A 22,027-nucleotide genomic window follows, 5' to 3' on the forward strand; every position below is an offset into this window, starting at 1 on the left:
AGAAAAAGTAACTAAAGTCTTCTCTTCTCTCTCTCAATCTCTTCTCCTAAAACAAAAAAAAAAAACTTAAAACTCTCCGTTTCATCTCCTCCGTTCTCCGTTCTCCATCTGAAGAAGCAGCACAACAAAATCCGACCCATCAATGGAAGCTCCACCAAATTACCAAAATAACCACAGCCCACAAACACACTCTCTCCTCCCTTCTCCGAACAGCCATAGTAGCACCAGTAGCAGCAACAGCACCACCACTTCCAGCAATGCTCCTCCGCTTCAACCGCCGCCGCTCCCCTCACCCAAACCCATCACCAGATCCGAATCCGCTAACCCTTACCCGACCACCTTCGTTCAAGCTGACACTTCTTCCTTCAAACAAGTCGTTCAAATGTTGACTGGATCCCCTAGACCCACCTCCACTGCCGCCACTCAACCCGACCCTCTACAGAAAACCCATACCCATAACATCCCTCCGATTAAAACCATGCCTAAGAAGAACCAATCTTCATCCGGGTTTAAACTCTACGAACGTAGAAACTCACTTAAAAACCTCAAAATCAACCCTCTCAACCCGATATTTTCTTCCGGGTTTTCGCCGCGAAAACCCGAGATCCTTTCGCCTAGTATTCTTGATTTTCCGGCTCTTGTTCTTAGCCCGGTTACTCCGTTAATCCCCGACCCGTTTGACCGATCCGGAGCTGTAAAATATTATAACAATCCGGCGAGAAATAATAATAATTTAATGGATATTGATGCGGAGGAGAAAGCAATTAAAGATAAAGGATTCTTCTTGCATCCGTCGCCGGCATCGACGCCACGTGAAGCGGAGCCACGGTTGTTGCCGTTATTTCCGGTGACGTCACCTAGAGTTTCATCAGGTTCTGCAAATCCTTCTTCTTGAATAAAAGTGTTTTAATTTTTAATCTCTCGTGTACGATTTTAATTAATTACTATATAATTATAATTAATATTGATGGCATTGTTATAATGAATATTTGCAAGAAATGAGCTTCAATTGTATAATTTAGTCTCTTTTGAGTTTTTTTGTCTTTTAATTTTCTTGGTAATTAGTTTGTTTTGTGTGAAGTGTTTGGTTACTGAGAAAATTCAGCTAAGCTAGATTAGTAAATAAGTTGGGCAAGTGATTGTCTTGTTATTACCTTTTCGAATTATGGATGAATTTAGATTAGATTAAGATAAAAAATCTGAGTAGTCAAATTTTGAAAATTAATCTTTCAGTATCTTGTCTTATTACATTATCGATCTAATATTTTGATTTATGCGGGTTAAAATCTCTTACTGTTAGTGAACTTTAGGCTTCTAAAACTTCGATTATTGTTATTTTAATTTTTGCATTTTGATAATTCAACTTTCATATTCTGAAATCGGAATGTTATTATCGCAATTCCAAATAATAATTACTTATGTGGCAATAAAAAAGTTGATTGCTTCATAAGCGGCAATGTTTCTACTCGACTAATATGTGCTTATGTCGATCTAATATGATGACCCGGGTTAATTTTTTTAAGGATTATTGAAATATAAGCTTCTTACACTTCGGTTATTGTTATAATATTTCTTTTATTTTGATAATCCAACTTCAATAATTGCTTGTATGACAACGGAAAAATTGAGTGTCGCTTAATTTTCTATTGGCTACATAGGCGATAATTTGCATGAATTCACTAACCTACCTCCCGATGTTGAAAATATAAAAGTTGGATTACCAAAATGTAGAATATAAAATTATAATGACTGAAGAGTAAAAAACCTATAGTTTACTAACCGCAATGAATTTTAACCGATATTATGCCAATTTAGTTTCCTTCTGTCTCCAACCAATTTATTTTTCAATTATGGAGTAGGCCTAATTTTTCTTTTAGTTTCTATTGGTGGCTATAATTTTCATGGGTAGTTGATTGACTCTTCTTTTCATTCTTCTTTCAATTAATGCCATAGAAATTTTGACTAGAACTAAATACAGTTCCATTACTCTTTAAGCATTTATAACAAAAGTATTGCTTATAAGAATCAAAAAAGAAAAATAGGTGTAAATGTTAGAAAACTTGGATCAAATGGCAAAAGCAACTTTGGCAAGCTGGCAAAGAAAGAGTATATAATTGGAGGAAAAAGATGCCAATCTCTATGTGATTTGAATTACTATAAGTAATCTTAAAGTTTTAATTACTTATTTAATAATCTCTAAACTTCCACTTTGTTTAAAGATAAAGTCTAATGTACCCAACTCTATGCTAGACTTTGTTGCCTTCTTTATATTGGTTATAGTGGGAAAATTAACTTGGCCTTGGAATCTTGATGGGTCCATCTAAACTTTGCCTAATCAAGAAGTTATAATTAAAAATGGAGCTTAGCTTAATCATGTGTGATCTCTTGCAAATTTTGGTTGATTGATGGTTGCTAATTTAATACATTGGTGTAATTAGAGTTTTGGTTGTTGATTATGGTATTGAATAACTAGATTGGAACAAAATTTAGACTTTCTATAAGGACCCAATTGTAAATTTAGGACCCACTTAGGAGAAGAAATGGTGGGCAAGAAAGGGAAAGGGAATTGACCCAATTGAATGTCATGGGTAAGGGGATACTTGAATTGGTGTAAAGGGTAGTTTAGTTCCTATTTCTTTGAATCTATCCATTACTTTGATTTTATAAAGTTCTTCTTTTTGACCCAAATTGGACTGATTTTTTATAAATGGGGACAAAGTGGGACTTGTGATGATGAAAGGAAGAATTCAAAGAAAGAAAAAGGAGTGAAGAGTTAAAGCCATAAAACATGGTGTGGGGTGTGGCTTCATTGTGTTAATGTTTTGTTTGCTTGCTTTGGTTTTGGAGACTTTAGCACCATATTGGTTTTTGGTGGGCCAATATTATTGAGAAAATGTTGAAACTTTCTTCATGTGCACTGTTTTATAACTTCTTTGGCATTTACTTCCCAATCATCATCATCATCAAACTCATCTTCATCCTTCTATTCTCAATTTGCAATTGCCTCCCTCCAATTTGATCAACCAAATCTTTTCAATTGGGTCAAAAATGGTGAATATTAGGGGTGTGTATTTGTGAGTTCTCTTCTTTTTAAAGAAGATAAAAATCAAATTGAATTATAGGGAAAAGTTTGGTTTGGTTGTCTTAACCGGAATACAAGATTTTTTTTTAAAAATCCGTAGTTAAAAAAATCATTAAATATGAAATTATAAACTCAATATATACTAAATTTTAATAAAATATACATTTTAATCATTTGAATATATAAATAATGTTATTTTTAAGAAACTAATATTATTTGTATAAAAAATAAATTATAAATCTAATTTGAATTTTTTTGTTATTCTTAAAAGGATTAATCATTGATTTTTTTAATTTTTTTTGTTTATAGTTTAAACTTTCAAAATTTTCAAATTTAGTTTATTTTTCAATTTTCAGTTTTAATTGGCATGCTTAATCAACTTTTGCTTTTCTTGGTGGAGGAAGCTCAACCCACCAGTGAGGTTCAAATGGAGGATCAAACAAGCTTAAAAATAAATAAATTATTAAGATAAAGAATATTGGTGGTGAACTTAACAGTTGATTTGGGTGCAAATGTCTATGATTGATAAGCAGAGTTAAAAAAAATATCATGTAAAATGGCAGAATTGAAAGTTACGTACCCATACACAACATTTGTAAAAATTTCAAGCACGATATTTTATTATCTTTATATTCCCACTACTATAAAGATTTGGAACCTCTAAATTTTATATTATCTATAAGATTATAAAAATGCATAATAATTAAGAAAAAGTCTTATTACCACGTACTTTTATATTTTCATTTCCTTCAAATACACAAATTTAAACAAAACATTTATTTATGTAATAATACTTATTAAGGGGGTTTCTCCTTAATAAGATTTTAATATGTGTACTGCATGGACTGAGCTGATGATGATTTAAACGTTTAATCCCGCACCAAGATTGACGTTAGCGTTACCTCCAACTCCAACTCCGACTCCAAGTGCTTTCTCAAGATCGGAACATTCAGAGCCGCTGCATCCATTAAGAATGGCCGAATCTAACAAACCCTTCAAAGAAGCAGCAGCATCAACATTAGCATCACCATTGATAGCTGCATCAATATTTGGAAAAGTTGCCTTTGCTTGATGATCACTTACTATGACCATAGCCAACATTACGAAAAGGGCACAATACTTAGCGTTATAACCCATTTTAGTTAATTTTGAATTTTGGTATACGTACAACTTAATTTTTTGATGAATGTATACAACTTAAATATTAATTAAGAGATGAAAAAAATGATATGGAGAAGTGGAGTATATATAGGAGGAGGATGTGATTTATTGTTAGATTATTTTGTGATTTAAGAAAGAATTTAGGGATCTTGTTTGCTTTTTTTAGCTATTTATGTATTTTGTTGAATTTTCCGAATTAAATTGCTCCATTTACTTGTGAAACATTGGGGGTCAATCAAGCATAACAATCACTGCTGTAGTAGTGAGTACATTGTGCATAGAATCAAGTTAATCATGGATTAATTATATTGACATATTGTTTCCTAGGGAGGTGTATCATTAACCGTAATGGAAGTTTTCCAATTTTTTTTTGTTAAAGCATAGCTAGTGTATATCTAATCACCCATCACGGATTTGCTCAGTTAGTTTCTAAATGGAGACTATAATCATCCGACAAAGACTAGTTCAGTACTGGTTCGATTATTTTTCGGTGGAATTTTATAACTAGCCTTCCCAAAATTTACTAAGAGGTTCCGCTGTGAATCCCCTCATCACCAAATTTATATAATCAAATTAAAGTTATTAGTTATTTCAGCTAAACGGTTACCATATTATTATTAAGATTAATAATTTGAATTTTGGTATACAACTTAAATTAAGAGATGAAATGGAGTTTGTTTATCCAGAATTCTACAACAGATATGACATAATTTACCAAACAAATTGTGTGCATACTCCTCAGCAGAATGGTGTGGTTGAAAGGAAGCACCAACATATATTGAATGTGACCAGAGCTCTTAGATTCTAGTCTAATTTTCCTATGATGTTCTGGTCTCATTGTATTACATGCCACTTATCTAATCGACAGGACGCCATCTCTTGTGATAAAAAAACTCCATATCAACAGTTGCATGATAAGCTGCCCACTTATAATCAACTGAGAGTTTTTGGCTGCCTTGCATTTGCCGCAGTTATTGATTCTCATAGATTTAAATTTGATGCAAGGGCTATGAAATGCCCGTTTCTTGGACATCCTTCATACACAAAGGGATATATCATGTATGATTTGTCCACCAAGAAAATATTCTATTCCAGGGATGTTGTCTTTTATGAGCACATATTCTCATTCTCTGGACCTTCTTCTATTACTCAACCACCAAACACACATTCTGATCTAGATTACCCTCTTCACTTAAATTCCTCACCAAATATAGATCAATTCAATATCACTTCTTTACCTATACTTCTTCTTTACCATGGACCGCTGTTCCTCCTGCAGCTTCTTCTCCTCTCATTCTTGTATTCCAGGACAATGATTTTCCAGAGTTTTGAAGATCTCAAAGAGTGAGTCATTTACCTGTTCATTTTCAAGATTATCATATTACTCTACCTCACACAACTACACCTCATTCGCTTGACTCAGTCCTAAACTATAATAGATTTTCTCATGCTCATAAACAATTCAATTTATCCATTTCCTCAGTTACTGAACCAAAAACATATAATCAAGCTTTACAATTTCCATGTTGGAAAGAGGCCATGAAAAATGAGATTAATGCATTGCAAGCCAATGATACTTGAATATTGACAGATCTTCCTTTTAGTAAGAGAGCCATTGGTTGTAAGTGGGTTTATAAGGTGAAATATAAATCCAATGGTGATACGAAACCATTGAGAGATTACCTGTATCCCAAGTAGAAAAACCGAATGGGACAGCCTCCCAAGGACAGTAGGAGGGAATCATGCCTGCCCTTGAACAGGTAGCCCTGCCTACACAAGCCTGTCCTCCTCTAAGGGCTCGGAAAATGAGAAAGGGAGAAGGATGCCCAGTATTGCTCGAGATCTCTCAATACAAGAAGGCGTTAAAAGATGCAAGGCCAGATTGGTTGCAAAGGGCTATACTCATCCAGAGGGCTTAGATTATCTTGAAACTTTTTCACCTATGGCAAAAATGACAACTATTAGATTGCTATTATTATCCTTATCAGCAATTAACAAATGGCATCTTTACCAACTAGATATCAACAATGCCTTTCTTCATGGAGATTTAGAGGAAGAGGTCTATATGAAACTTCCTCCTGGTTTTCATACTCAGTCTTCCAGAAACAAGGTATGCAAGCTTCAAAAGTCCTTATGTGGACTTAAACAAGCTAGTAGACAGTGGCATGCTAAGCTCACTTATGCTTTACATACTCATGGCTTTAAAAATGCAACTGCAGACTTCTCATTGTTTATCAAACAAACTGCAGAAACTTTCATTCCTCTCCTCATATATGTAGATGATGTCATTATTGCTAGCTCTTCTTTAGCAGCAATTAAGGAGATTAAAGCTATTATACATGCTGAATTTGGCATCAAAGATCTTGGTCCATTAAAGCACTTCTTCGGATTGGAGGTAGCAAGATCAGATAGTGGCATTAATCTCTCTCAAAGGAAGTATGTGCTGGATCTTTTAACTAAGACAAATTTAGTTGATTGTAAACTAGCTCTTTCATCAATGCTTGTTTCTTAAAAACTAGCCAAAGATTCTACAGACTTATTGCCAGATAACTCTACATATAGAAAGCCTGTTGGCAAATTTCTTTACCTATGTCACACAAGATCTGATATTTTATTTGCGGTCCAACAACTCAGTCAGTTTCTTGACTGTCCCACTACAGCTCACTTACATGCTGTACACAGAGTTCTGAAATATCTAAAGAATTCACCTGAGAAATAGATTTTTTTATCAGCTACATCTTCCTCGGTGTCGCAGGCATTTTCTAAATCTGATTGAGCATCTTGTCCTGAAACAAGAAGATCCATTTCTGGTCATTGTGTTTTCTTGGGAAATTCCTTAATTTATTGGAAGTCTAAGAAGCAAACAACAATTTCTCGTTCTAGCTCTGAAGCTGAATATAGAGCACTTTCTGGTCTCACTTGTGAATTGTATTGGATTTCTTCTCTCCTCAATGATCTCCAGCAACCCTTTACTTTGCCAATTTCTGTCTATTGTGACAATAACTTAGCTATTCAGCTAGCACATAATCCAGTTTATCATGAAAGGTCAAAACACATTGAAATCGATTGCCATGTTATTAGAGAAAAGATCACATCAGGACTGCTTCATCTTTTTCCTGCCAGCCATTCAAATCAAGTAGTAGATTGCTTTACTAAGGATTGCAGCTGAGTTCTTCAAACAGCCAAGGATTGCAACTGAGTTCTTCAAACAGCCAAGGATTGCAATGTTGATTCCTTAGTTGGTAAGCTATCCATGCAGTGTTGATTACTTAGCTGTCAAGATATCCATGCCATATCATCAATCTGTGTGCATCAGCATGAGGATAGTGTGCTCTTTTTCTAGTCCACGTGCAAAGCAATCAAGATGGTGTGCTTTGTTTGTTAGTTGATGAGTTGGCAAAAAGAGTTATCTAAACTGTTTTGTATAAGGTCTAATGTCTTAAAAAAACCCCAATCTTTTAACCCCTTTTCAATCATACACTGACGTCGAAAATTTGTCAATTTTACCCTATTTTGCATTTTTGTGTTTCAATTGTACCCTAAAAAATTAAATTAACGTCTTTTTCGTTTGGAAATTTGTTTAAAACATTCTCCATGTCTGGCATATATTAATTGTACGTTTTTAAAATTTATTTAAATTTAGTTAAATTAATTAAGAATTTAAGTTAGTGTTAATATGATTATGATTTTAGTTAGTTTTTAAAAATAAAGGACTTATTTGTATTTTTTTTGTATAAAAAAGAATTTAATTTCATGTTTAAACTTAGTTAATTGAATGATTTCATCATTTAAGTTAAAAAATTAACAAAAATTAAAAAATCGGGGTACAATTGAAAACGAAAAATTTAAAATTGGGTAAAATTGACAAATTTTCAACGTCGGGGTGGAATTGAAAAAACAATTAAAGGTGAGGGTTTTTTGAGTGATTAGGCCTTTGTATAAATAGGTAGTTAAGTTATTTTTGTTTGTAATCTGAAAATTCTCAATCAATAAAATTTCATTTTACAATTTCTTTCACACTAGTGAGTTTCAAATAAAGGATCTAACAAGTTTAACAAAAAAAATAAATTATTAAGATAAAGCATATTGGTGGTGAACTTAAGAGTTGATTTGGGTGCAAATGTCCATAATTGATAAGCAGAGTAAAAACAAAATCATGTAAAATGGCAGCACTGAAAGTTACGTACTCATACACAACATTTGTAAAAATTTCAAGCACGATATTTTATTATCTTTATATTCCCACTACTACAAAGAGGTGGCCTTTTCAATTGGAACCTCTAAATTTTATATTATCTATAAGATTATGAAAATGCATAATAATTAAGAGAAAAGTCTTATTACCACGTACTTTTATGTTTTCATTTTCTTCAAATACACAAATTTAAACAAAACATTTATTTATGTAATAATATTTATTAAGGGGGTTTCTCCATTAATAAGATTTTAATATGTGTACTGCATGGACTGAGCTGATGATGATTTAAACGTTTAATCCGGCACCAAGATTGACGTTAGCGTTACCTCCAACTCCAACTCCGACTCCAAGTGCTTTCTCAAGATCGGAACATTCAGAGCCGCTGCATCCATTAAGAATGGCTGAATCTAACAAACCCTTCAAAGAAGCAGCAACATCAACATTAGCATCACCATTGATAGCTGCATCAATATCTGGAAAAGTTGCCTTTGCTTGATGATCACTTACTATGACCATAGCCAACATTACGAAAAGGACACAATACTTAGCGTTATAACTCATTTTAGTTAATTTTGAAATTTGGTTTACAACTTAAACTTTGTTTTTTGATGAATATATACAACTTAAATTAAGAGATAAGAAAAATGATATGGAGAAGTGGAGTATATATAGGAGGAGGATGTGATTTATTGTTAGATTATTTTGTGATTCAAGAAAGAATTTAGGGATCTTGTTTGCTTTTTTAACTATTTATGTATTTTGTTGAATTTTCCGAAGTAAATTGCTCCATTTACTTGTGAAACATTGGGGGTCAATCAAGCATAACAATCACTGCTGTAGTAGTGAGTACATTGTGCATAGAATCAAGTTAATCATGGATTAATTATATTGACATATTGTTTCCTAGGGAGGTGTATCATTAACTGTAATGAAAGTTTTCCAATTTTTTTTGTTAAAGCATAGCTAGCGTATATATAATCACCCACCACGGATTTGCTCAGTTAGTTTCTAAATGGAGACTATAATCATCCTACAAAGACTAGTTCAGTACTGGTTCGATTATTTTTCGGTGGAATTAGCCTTCCCAAAAATTTACTAAGGGGTTCCGCTGTGAATCCCCTCCTCACCAAATTTATATAATCAAATTAAAGTTATTAGTTATTTCAGCTAAACGGTTAACATATTATTATTAACATTAATAATTTGAATTTTGGTATACAACTTAAATTAAGAGATGAAATGGAGTTTGTTTATCCAGAATTCTACAGCAGATTTGACATAATTCACCAAACAAATTGTGTGCATACTCCTCAGCAGAATGGTGTGGTTGAAAAGAAGCACCAACATATATTGAATGTGGCCAAAGCTCTTAGATTCCATTCTAATTTTCCTATGATGTTCTGGTCTCATTGTATTACATGCCACTTATCTAATCGATAGGACGCCATCTCCTATGATCAAAAAACTCCATATCAACAGTTGCATGATAAGCTGCCCACTTATAATCAACTGAGAGTTTTTGGCTGCCTTGCATTTGCTGCAGTTACTGATTCTCATAGATTGAAATTTGATGCAAGGGCTATAAAATGTCCGTTTCTTGGACATCCTTCATACACAAAGGGATATGACATGTATGATTTGTCCACCAAGAAAATATTCTATTCCAGGGATATGTTGTCTTTTATGAGCACATATTCTCATTTTCTGGACCTTCTTCTATTACTCAACCACCAAAAACACATTCTGATCTAGATTATCCTCTTTTTTCTCACTTAAATTTCTCACCAAGTATAGATCAATCCAATATCACTTCTTTACCTACTTCTACTTTACTATGGATCGCTGTTCCACCTGCATCTCCTTCTCTTCTCATTCTTGTATTCCAAGACAATGATTTTCCAGAGTTAACAAGATCTCAAAGAGTGAGTCATTTACCTGTTCATTTTCAAGATTATCATATTACTCTACCTCACACAACTACACCTCATTCTCTTGACTCAGTCCTAAACTATAATAGATTTTCTCATGCTCATAAACAATTCAGTTTATCCATTTCCTCAGTTACTGAACCAAAAACATATAATCAAGCTTTACAATTTCCATGTTGGAAAGAGGCCATGGAAAATGAGATTAATGCATTGCAAGCCAATGATACTTGGATATTGACAGATCTTTCTTTTGGTAAGAGGGCCATTGGTTGTAAGTGGGTTTATAAGGTGAAATATAAATCCAATGGTGATACGAAACCATTGCGAGATTACATGTATCCCAAGTAGAAAAATCGAGTGGGACAGCCTCCCAAGGACAGTAGGAGGGAATCATGCCCGCCCTTGAACGGGTAGCCCTGCCTACACAAGTCTTTCCTCCTCTAAAGGCTCGGGAAATGAGAAAGGGAGAAGGATGCCCAATATTGCTCGGGATCTCTTAATACAAGAAGGCGTTAAAAGATGCAAGGCCAGATTGGTTGCAAAGGGCTATACTCAGCCAGAGGGCTTAGATTATCTTGAAACTTTTTCACCTATGGCTAATTGACAACTATTATATTGTTATTATTATCCTTATCAGCAATTAACAAATGGCATCTTCACCAACTAGATATCAACAATGCCTTTCTTCATGGAGATTTTGGAGGAAGAGGTCTATATGAAACTTCCTTCTGGTTTTCATACTCAGTCTTCCAGAAACAAGGTATGCAAGCTTCAAAAGTCCTTATATGGACTTAAACAAGCTAGTAGACAGTGGAAATCTAAGCTCACTTATGCTTTACATACTCATGGCTTTAAAAATGCAACTGCAGACCTCTCATTGTTTATCAAACAAATTGCAGAAACTTTCATTGCTCTCCTCATATATGTAGATGATGTCATTATTACTAGCTCTTCTTTAGCAGCAATTAAGGAGATTAAAGCTATTATATATGCTGAATTTGGCATCAAAGTTCTTGGTCCATTAAAGTACTTCTTAGAATTGGAGGTAGCAAGATCAGATAGTGGCATTAATCTCTCTCAAAGGAAGTATGTGCTGGATCTTTTAACTAAGACAAATTTAGTCAGGGCGGATCTACGTTCAAGTTAGGGTAGGCTTGAGCCCGGGCTGAAATCGGAAAATCGGAAATCAAAGGTATAGAGTAATAGAAGTGTTGCCTGAAATTGCAGAGTTTGATTTGTTCAGCCATGGCTGCTAAAGGCTGGAGGAAGAAAATAAAGAGAAAAATAATAGAATGACCCTTTTAGCCTTAGGTTTAAAGGGACTGAATCCCTTCTGTTTTAATCACTAAAGGGCCAAAAGCTTGGCCCTTCTTTTTTCAAAATTATGAAAGGGCTTTTGGACCAGCTTTTACTTATTAAAATAGAAAAAGAGGAAATTACATCCTATATCTCAAATATGTGAAATGTATACATTCGTGACTCATTAAATTGAAAAGTGCAGAATTCCCCCTTTTGTCTTTAATACTTTTCAGTTATACATCATTTATTTTTTATCACTATTTTACCCCTAACTACCCACTAACACAGTAATCAACATTCAAGATCTATCATTGTCGCAACCACTGTCATATGCTCCGACGACCGCCTATAACCTCTACTTATACTCTGACGAGCACCGATGACCGCCGCAATCCTCAATTTCAACCAATAACCCTCTATCTAATTTCAATCGAACTCCTCGATTATGCCGACTCGATTATATGTGTTACATCCCAGAAAATGGAGAACAATCGTTGTTTGCATTTTCTTAAAAGACAAGCCTCAAATTTATTGTGATTTCTTCAACTACGGTAGATCTAGACAATAGATTTAAGAAGTTAAAATATTGCAGAGACAATGATGTGAAGCGGAGACCGGATTTTTTGTATTGCGACAGTGAAGAAGAGATTGGACTTCTCTTTTGTTAAGATAACGAAAGCAGTGAGTTGATTTCTCTTCTATTGTGATGGAAAAGATTGGTGAGTTATCGATTTTATGGATTTGAATACTATAGTTAGATTAGGAATTGAAAGTGGTTTAAATTATCATTTTTGTTTATTTTATGAGTTGTTAATTGTAAGTTTAAAACTCACAAATTTGATAAATATTATAATTTGATTTTTTCAACCATGAAAATAGTGTTGGATAATTCTAATAATATCTTCAAGTTCTGTGTGATGGGTTTGTGGAACTGTATGTATGTTTATGTGTTTGTGTTTATTCCTCAATGAAGCAATATTTGTCTATTTGTTTGTCATTCATGTCTTGCATTTTTCAGAGAGAACCTTTTTATTTTTTGCTATATATGTTGTTACTTATCATCGATGAACGTACTTGTTTATTGGCTAATCTGTCAAGCATGACAAGCAAATGAACATCAAGAAATTACTCTTGCAATTTCCTTGAGCTAGAGGGCTTAGCATTATCCCTCTAGCATACTCAACGTCCAGCAATTCTTGGTGGTCACTGTATGTATGTGTGTTGTGGTCATTTGTGGGCATAAAAGCTTAGATGCAAGATGATAAGGCTATTAAAATATTCAATTTTAAATCATTTTTAAATACAATCAGTTCAGCAGTTGAGATGCTCTTAAAAGCTTAACATCATGCATTTCAATCCAGTCATTCTCACTTAATTTTTGTTCATAATTTTCTCATTTTAACATCAATTTTCTTCTATTAAACATGCATTCAAATTTGACCTAATTTTAATCTAAAAAGTTAGTTTGCGTTGATTTCTTCTGTTTGTGAATGACCAAATGAGCTATTTGTGGTCGTGATAGCAAAAACCTATCACAATAATAACATCAAAGATAAGATATGCAAATGCATATTACATTATAATATGTTTTTTTGAAGATTAATAGCATATTATCAACCCTAAATAAACACGAAGTCAACTTCTTGATTATTAAATATTTATAATGAATTAATAATATTTTTACCTTTTTTTATTTTCTTTTTTTATACTTTAAGTAAAAAACTAACTTTAAAAAATGAGTTTTTTTTTATCAAAGATAAAATAAATGTCAACCGGAAATCAACTAGAAATCAACTGAAATTGACTAATTATCAACCAAATGTTAATAAAATATTAAAAAATTGACTTTTCGTTTATCTTTTGCGACACATTTGAAAACCACGGCTACCATAGTTTTCCTCCTTAATGTTGACAAGCGTCGATTTCGACTGTTTTGACGAGTTCACATTATGTTGAAGCTCTTTCTTTATAATTTTACTAAATTTTAAAGATCAACCAAATGCCAACAGAAGATCAACCAAATGTAAATTAAAGATAAACCGAATGTCAACCAAAAATCAACTGAATGTCAATTGAATATCGATAATATAATTTAGTTAATAAAATTTCTAATAAGGGTTTGGTTTTTTTTTCTCGTAATTACTTTTATTTTGTAATTTCGCTAAATCTAAATGATAAACTAAATGTCAGCCGAAAATTAAGTATAAATCAACCAAATGTCAAAAAAATGACTTTTCATTTGTCTTTCGGGACATATTTCAAAACTAACCATTTTCCCCCTCTTTAATGTTGACAAGTATCGGCTGTTTTGACGAGTTCGCTTTATGTTGAAGCTTTTACTTTATAATTTTATTAAATTTTAAAGATCAACCAAATGTCAACTGAAGATCAACAAACGTAAACTAAAGATCAACCGAATGTCAACCAAAAATCAACTCAATGTCAACTGAATATTAATAATATAATTTAGATAACTAAAATTTCTGATAAGGGTTTGGTTATGAATTTCTCGTAATTATTTTATTTTTGTAATTTCGCTAAATTTAAAAGATAAACTAAATGTCAACCAAAAATTAACTATAAATCAACCAAAAATCAACCAAATGTGAAAAAAAGACTTTTTATTTGTATTCCGCGACATATTTCAAAACTAACTATTTTTCCCCTCCTAAATGTTGACAAGTATTGACTGTTTTGACGAGTTCGCTTTATGTTGAAGCTCTTATTTTTTAATTACCAAATTTTAAAGATCAATCAAATATCAACAAAAAATCAATCAAATGTCAACCAAAAATCAACTGAATATCAATAATATAATTTATTTAACTAAAATTTCCTATAAGGGGTTGGTTAAGATTTTTTCGTGATTTAGATACTAATTTTACCGCGTAGCAATTTAAATTTGGGTAGGAAAAGTAAATGCATTTTATTTCATTTGTGTCTCAACCGAAGAAAAATAACCATCCAAAACTATTATAAAGGTCAAAAGGTAGACAAATTGTGAATAAAGTCCAACCTTCTTTAGACTCTTCAAGACATACAACAGATAGATAAGTCATTACTAGCCATTTGCAGATGAACACTATTGACCCTAATTTAAATTTGCTGGAAAGTTATTTATATGGCAATGATGGAAGAATGCACTAACAACAATGAAAATGTGCTTGCATGAGGAGAAGATATGGAGGGGGTTTCTCATACCAATTATGCCATAAAGCTCCACTTAATTCTCTGTTTCAGTGGATAAGGCATCGATTTATTGAGAATTTCTCATAATGTAAATACTGTTCTTAAGCTTGTTATAGGCAATTGTCTCTTTTCTGTGTAAAAACAAAAATGAAAAGGCAAACTAAATTCAATTTTTTTGAATGCAATTTTTCATTTTTTTATTGAAAAATGCAATTCTTCATTTACTCACTCAAACAATGAATAGTCTCCTCCTTTCCTTCACCCTATTCATTTTCCTATCCATCAATTCACATCTCTCAAGTAAGATCAATCTTTTATCATTAATCACTAATTTTTAATTTAATCACTAATTTCTCATTAACTTACAATTGTTAATTCAATTTCTTTCAAATTCATCAACAAATGCCGTTACACTGTCTGGCTTGGCATCCTCTCCGGCACTACCTCCTCACTGCCTCCTACCACCGGCTTCACTTTCAAACCCGGAAGATCAAGATCCATTTCCGTTCCACCGTCTTGGTCACTGTTCTCGAGATCCCTACGGTAAATTCTCTTGTCTTATTCGACTCTGATAAGCTCGAGTGCCGCGGAAGCGGCGCTATTCCACTGGCGACTTTAGCTGAGTTTGCTGTTAATAACGCCGAAAGTTTGGATTTCTACGATTTTAGGTTAGTCGGCGTTTAGAATCTCCAGATGCTTGTGATTCCGAAGAAGCTACTGACGAAAGATGTTGTGTTACCGGCTATTTGGTGACCTGAAGGAAAGAAGAAGGCGATGTGAAGATTTGGCTGCGTGCTTGGGAAGAAGGGGGGTATACTTGTCTTATTTAAATGCTAAATTAGCTTATTTTAGGTTTTGAGGTATTTATGAAAACTATTTTTTTTGTGAGAGATTTCTGCATTTATTTTTTAGCTGATGTATTTATAAAAAGAAAGGGGCTATTTGGGTGATTTGTGTGCTTGACCCATAGAAAAACTGACATTTAGCCTTTCTAATTTTATTTATATAACCATTTCTAGTTCCTACGGACAACTAGTACAAAAATTACTTCCATAAAAAAATTAATTTTCAAATTAAATTACTAATCTTTTAAATTAATTTATTGTTTCTTTATTAAATTATCTTTATTGTCTATCGATTTTTTAATTTGATTCTCTTAATGTTTTTACTTATTTTTCTGACTTAATTTCCTAAATTTTTACTTAATTTTCAATTTTTTAATCAATATATCTTTAATATTTTAATTAAAAAATAAAAAATTTAATAATTCTGTAATATTTTCTCTTTAAAAATCTATCCACAATTTTTTTAAGTAAGTTATTGTCCTTTTTACATTATATTTATATAAATTAGTTTAATTTATACTTTTATGTACTAATTATAATAAATTATAATTTTGGGTTATTTAAGTTGATTTATTCATGGAAAATGAAATAACTGATTTTACTATAAAAAATAATAATTTTTAGTTATTTTTATTGATAATTGATTTTATTTTATTGGGAATTAATGAATTTTATAATTTGATTTTTGTGTGAATATTTAGAGAATTGGCTTGATAAAAATTAATTAAAATGACTTAATTTTGTTAGAATACAAAAAATATCAACTCTACGGAAAAGTAATTCGGCCATAACTTTCGGGTAAAAAAGAGCACGTGTTGATTTTGATTTTATGGATATAATTGAGGATCATGGACATCGAATTTCAATTAATGAAAATGAAGCCAATATTAACCCAAGTAAATGTTTAAAGGTCTTTATGAATCAAGATCAATTTGCATAATAAAATAAATAGTTTTAATATGCTATATGGAGACATATTTTTGTGAAAATCAATGAAATCTATTTTACATCGCTTTCAAAATATTATACACGAATAATGCAATTAACTCGTGTTGAATATAGTTAATATTGAAGGTTAATATTATATTTTCTATCGTTATTTATCAATAAATTTTATATAAATGAGATTTAAATATCTATTATTACATGTCTTTTAACCCGGGCTGGAATTAAATCATGAATCCGCCACGATAAAGCATATTGGTGGTGAACTTAGGAGTTGATTTGGGTGCAAATGTTCATAATTGATAAGCAGAGTAAAAACAAAATCATGTAAAATGGCAGCACTGAAAGTTACGTACCCATACACAACATTTGTAAAAATTTCAAGCACGATATTTTATTATCTTTATATTCCCACTACTACAAAGATAATAAAAGAAAAAGTGGCCTTTTCAATTGGAACCTCTAAATTTTATATTATCTATAAGATTATGAAAATGCATAATAATTAAGAGAAAAGTCTTATTACCACGTACTTTTATGTTTTCATTTTCTTCAAATACACAAATTTAAACAAAACATTAATTTATGTAATACTACTTATTAAGGGGGTTTCTCCATTAATAAGATTTTAATATGTGTACTGAATGGACTGAGCTGATGATGATTTAAACGTTTAATCCCGCACCAAGATTGACGTTAGCGTTACCTCCAACTCCAACTCCGACTCCAAGTGCCTTCTCAAGATCGGAACATTCAGAGCCGCTGCATCCATTAAGAATGGCTGAATCTAACAAACCCTTCAAAGAAGCAGCAGCATCAACATTAGCATCACCATTGATAGCTGCATTAATATCTGGAAAAGTTGCCTTTGCTTGATGATCACTTACTATGACCATAGCCAACATTACGAAAAGGGCACAGTACTTAGCGTTATAGCCCATTTTAGTTAATTTTGAATTTTGGTATACAACTTAATTTTTTTTTTTGATGAATGTATACAACTTAAATTAAGAGATGAAAAAAATGATATGGAGAAGTGGAGTATATATAGGAGGAGGATGTGATTTATTGTTAGATTATTTTGTGATTTAAGAAAGAATTTAGGGATCTTGTTTGCTTTTTTAACTATTTATGTACATTGTTGGATTTTCCGAATTAAATTGCTCCATTTATCTGTGAAACATTGAGGGTCAATCAAGAATAACAATCACTGTGCTGTTAGTAGTGAGTTCATATGTGCATAGAAATAGAATCAAGTTATTTCAGCTAAACGATTAACATATTTTTATTAACATTAATAATTTAAAAAGCAAAAATTATTCTTGGTATTAGTTTTCCATTACATATAAGTTCAAAAGATAAATTGATATCAACATTTTAATAAATAATACAAAGTACTTTAATCTTTTAGAATAATCACAAAAATAACATTTTATAGATATATAGTTTGGTTAATTCTAGATATTTTGGCGGTTAATTCAGAAAGGTCATAAAAAATATAGTACTTAACCTATATAAATAAAAAAAGTTAAAAAATTTCAACCATGATCGAATAAAAATAACCACTAGTTTAATTAAAGTAAAATTATAATTTGATTTCGTGGATTAATTTAATCAATACACAAATACTGCACACTTCTATTATTACTTGCTGAGACATTTAGCTTACTTCCTTTCAAAAAAAGTAAAAGAAATGGAAAATTATGTCCTCGTACAATAACTTCGCTATTGATCATAAGAATTTTAACACGAGCAATCTAATCTTTTAGAATAATTATAAGAATAGTATTTGAAAAATTAATTTTATATTTTTTTTTGAAAATTAAACGTTGACTTTCTGATCGAAGAAATGAAGTCGTTGGACTGTCACCGGCGATTATGGTCGATAGTCGAATATATTTTAGATGGATATTATATAGATCTAAGAAAAACTTATATCGTTGTATTTATTGTCTGAATAACATTCAAAATTTGTATGGATTTAGCGTGGACTTTAGATGGACCTATGTAGATATTATATGTTGTATTCATGTTTGATTGATAAATTTAAAATTTCGGCGGATTTGAGAAGATTATAACGAATCTAGGTAGATATTATATTGTCATATTCATTTCATATCAACAATCTAAAATTTAGATAGATTTGATGTGAATTTAAGATGAACATATGTTAGAACAACACTATATTCATGTTCAGTTTATTTAAATAAATAACTATAAAATTAAATTCGAAGTCGGTTTGCTTATAAATGAATACGAACCAAACTTTATCGAGCCGAATGTCGAGCTGCATGCGAGCATTTTAGTTCGATATAGCCCAAGTTGGTCTTTGATTAGTGTGCAACAGTTAAGATAAATTTATATGATAAATACTCTATTATAAAGCTTATTTACAAAATTATTTTGCTTCTTAAAACTATTTATTTACTCTTCATTTTTTAAAAATTTAAAGTCTTACTCTTATATATGCTTTAATGAATTTTTGTCATGATGGTGCTAAAATTCAAACCGTTTGCATATTTTTGCAACTTCAAAAACTAGACCTCTCAAATGTTATGATTTTATTCCAATTTTATCTCTTTACTGCAATTCTTATCAATATTTTCAAAATCAATTTAGTTTTACTCATATGGCACTGCAATTTATATAAAATGACAAATTTATTCAATTATTTTAATTATTTTTATCAAACGTTTAAGAGAAAGTTCACAAGTGCAAATTCCACATTTTATAAACTTAAAATTTGTTTTTCAGTGAGTGTCGCAAGACTTCTGTTGAGAGAAAGAAACCTCATATTCATTGATAAAATGAAGTAATGAATACAAAGTACACTGATGATGCTTTATATACTTTAGCAATCATCAAGATGAAATCTAACCACCAAACAAAATATCCTTTTCTACTAACAAAGTATTCTAAGACTGTTAAACTAACTGCTACAAACTAACAGACTAAGATTCCTTAACTGATAAGTTAACGGAATCCTAACTAACTCAAATACCATTCAGCTCGTGCATCTTGTGTTATGCACTCTTCATGTCATTTGAGTCTAAGCTGAGAGAATCCAATGTTGCTGACTTGGCAATATCAGCATCCAATGCAGATGAAGATGACTTGGCACTGGCCCTGTCATTAGCCCCCCGTAAGCTGGCATTATAAATGTTTGTCATGCCAACCTTAGAGATTGCATGATGGAAAAATTATGGAGATAAAGGCTTGATAAAACAGTCTGCTAGTTGATAAGCAGAAGGAACTGACAGTGGATGAATGATTCCTGCGCTGATCTTATCTCTAATGAGATGACAATCTATCTCAATAGTCTTAGTTCTCTCATAGTAAACAGGTTATGAGCCAATTGAATGGCTGATTGGCTATCACTGTAGATCAAGACAGATTGAGTATGTGACAGATGAAGATCTTTCAACAAGTATAGCAGCCACCACACTTCACAAGTGAGAGAAGCTAAGGCTCTGTATTATGCCCCAGCGCTTGATCTAGCGATAATGGTTTGTTTCTTTGAAACACAATATATTAAAGAGGAACCAAGGAACACACGCATGCCAAAGATTGACTTTCTGCTGTCAATATAAGATGCCTAGTCAGAATCTGTGAATCCTTCAATTGAGTGCAACTAGTGCCAGGGAATAATAAGCCTTGACCAGGGACCCCTTTCAAGTACTTAAGACCCTGTGAATTGTAGTCATACGAGCATGAGTTGGTTTGTCAAGATACTAAGACAACTGTTGAATTGCAAAGGATACGTATGGCTTTGTATTGCATAAGTAGAGCAATTTTCCAACCAGTCTCCAGTAGAAAGTATTATCGGGTAATTGGATACTATCATTTTTGGATAGTTTTGAGGTCTTGAGCATTGGTGTTGGAGCAGGTTTTGCATCTAAAAAGCTATTTTTGTTAATAGGTCCATTGCATACTTTCTCTAGCAAAGGATTATACCAGATGAAGATTTAGCCCCTTCAAATCCTAGAAAATATTTGAGTGGGCCTAAATCTTTAATAGAGAACTAATCATGCAGAAATGCCTTAATGTCTTGAACAACAACAAGATCATTACTTGCAATAATGACATCATCTACATATATATAAGTAAGGTAAGAAAACTGGAACTTGTTTTCTTTACAAACAAAGAAGGATCATCAACTGCAGTAGGGAATCCTTTCTATAAAAAAGCCTGAGTGAGTTTAGCATTTTATTGCCTACTTTCATGTTTAAGGCCATACAAAGACTTCTGAAGTTTTCAAACCTTCTTTGAGTTAGAAGATTCAAACCCTGGTGACAATCTCATGTATACTTCCTCGTGCAAATCACCATGAAAGAAAGACATCATTAATGCCAAGTTGAAGTAGGCGCCATCTTGGAATAAAAGCAGAAGCTAGCAAAATCCTGATTGTTGCCATTTTATCCACTAGACTAAAAGTATTTAATTAAATAATCAATTCATGCTTGCTGTGTAAAGTCTTTTGCCACCAGTTTGGCCTTGCACCTTTCAGCTAAACCAGTGGCTTGACATTTTACTTTACACACCCATTTTCAGCCAATAGTATGTTTGCCTTGAGGTAAATCTGTAATAATCCTTGTTTTGTTATGATCTAATACAACAATTTCTGCCTACATTGCCTTTTTCCAACAATCATGTTGGATAACCTCATTATAAGTGGATGGCTCTTCGATATTGGTTATGGCAACAATATATGCTCTATGGTTATGAGAAAGGTTTTGGAAAGAAAGAATATAAGATATGGGATAAGGGATGGTAGTGTGCACATGGGAAATAATTTTGGTAGAATGACTTTGAGGTAAAGTCAGTGAAAGTCTTTTAAGTGAATGAGAAGGATTGATTTTCTGGTTGATCTTCTCAAGATAGGAAAGTCCTTTATCAGTTGTAATAAGAATCTCAACAGACTGTGTTTTATGATAAAGAGCAAAATCATCAAAAACAGAACTATTAGTAGATAATGATTGATCAGTGGAAGAATGTGCTATATCAATTACAAATTTAGAAAAAGGAAATATGTTTCATAGAAATGGACATCCCTAGATATAAAGAATTGTTTGGTTTGGATATTGAAGAGCTTATAAACTTTCACTCCAATTTGAAAGCCTAAAAAAATTGCTTTAATGGCTCTGATGTCAAATTTTGATTTATGAGAACGCACATTTGTGGCAAAGCGAAGGCAACCAAAGACTTAAATTTGAATAAGAGCAACAGGAAAAGGAGTCCTGTTAATCAAATGAACAACATGCAAAATGCATTCTGGCCACAAATAAAGAGGTAAGGAAGCCTGAAAATACAGAGCTCTAGCAACATTAAGAATGTGTTAAGATTTTCTTTCAACGATACTATTTTGTTGAGGTGTGTAAAC

At 32.2% G+C, this 22,027-nt stretch overlaps 1 protein-coding gene across 1 annotated transcript; it reads left to right on the forward strand.

The window, feature by feature from the left end:
* On the forward strand, positions 1-1,017 carry LOC126665940 (VQ motif-containing protein 4). Its single transcript, XM_050358875.2, has one exon. It carries the CDS (start codon positions 143-145, stop codon positions 893-895), a length of 753 nt encoding a protein of 250 aa, XP_050214832.1. The 5' UTR covers positions 1-142; the 3' UTR covers positions 896-1,017.
* Positions 1,018-22,027: the final 21,010 nt, after the last annotated feature.

This window comes from Mercurialis annua, linkage group LG1-X (assembly GCF_937616625.2).
Source record: "Mercurialis annua linkage group LG1-X, ddMerAnnu1.2, whole genome shotgun sequence".
Classification (NCBI taxonomy): Eukaryota; Viridiplantae; Streptophyta; class Magnoliopsida; order Malpighiales; family Euphorbiaceae; genus Mercurialis; species Mercurialis annua.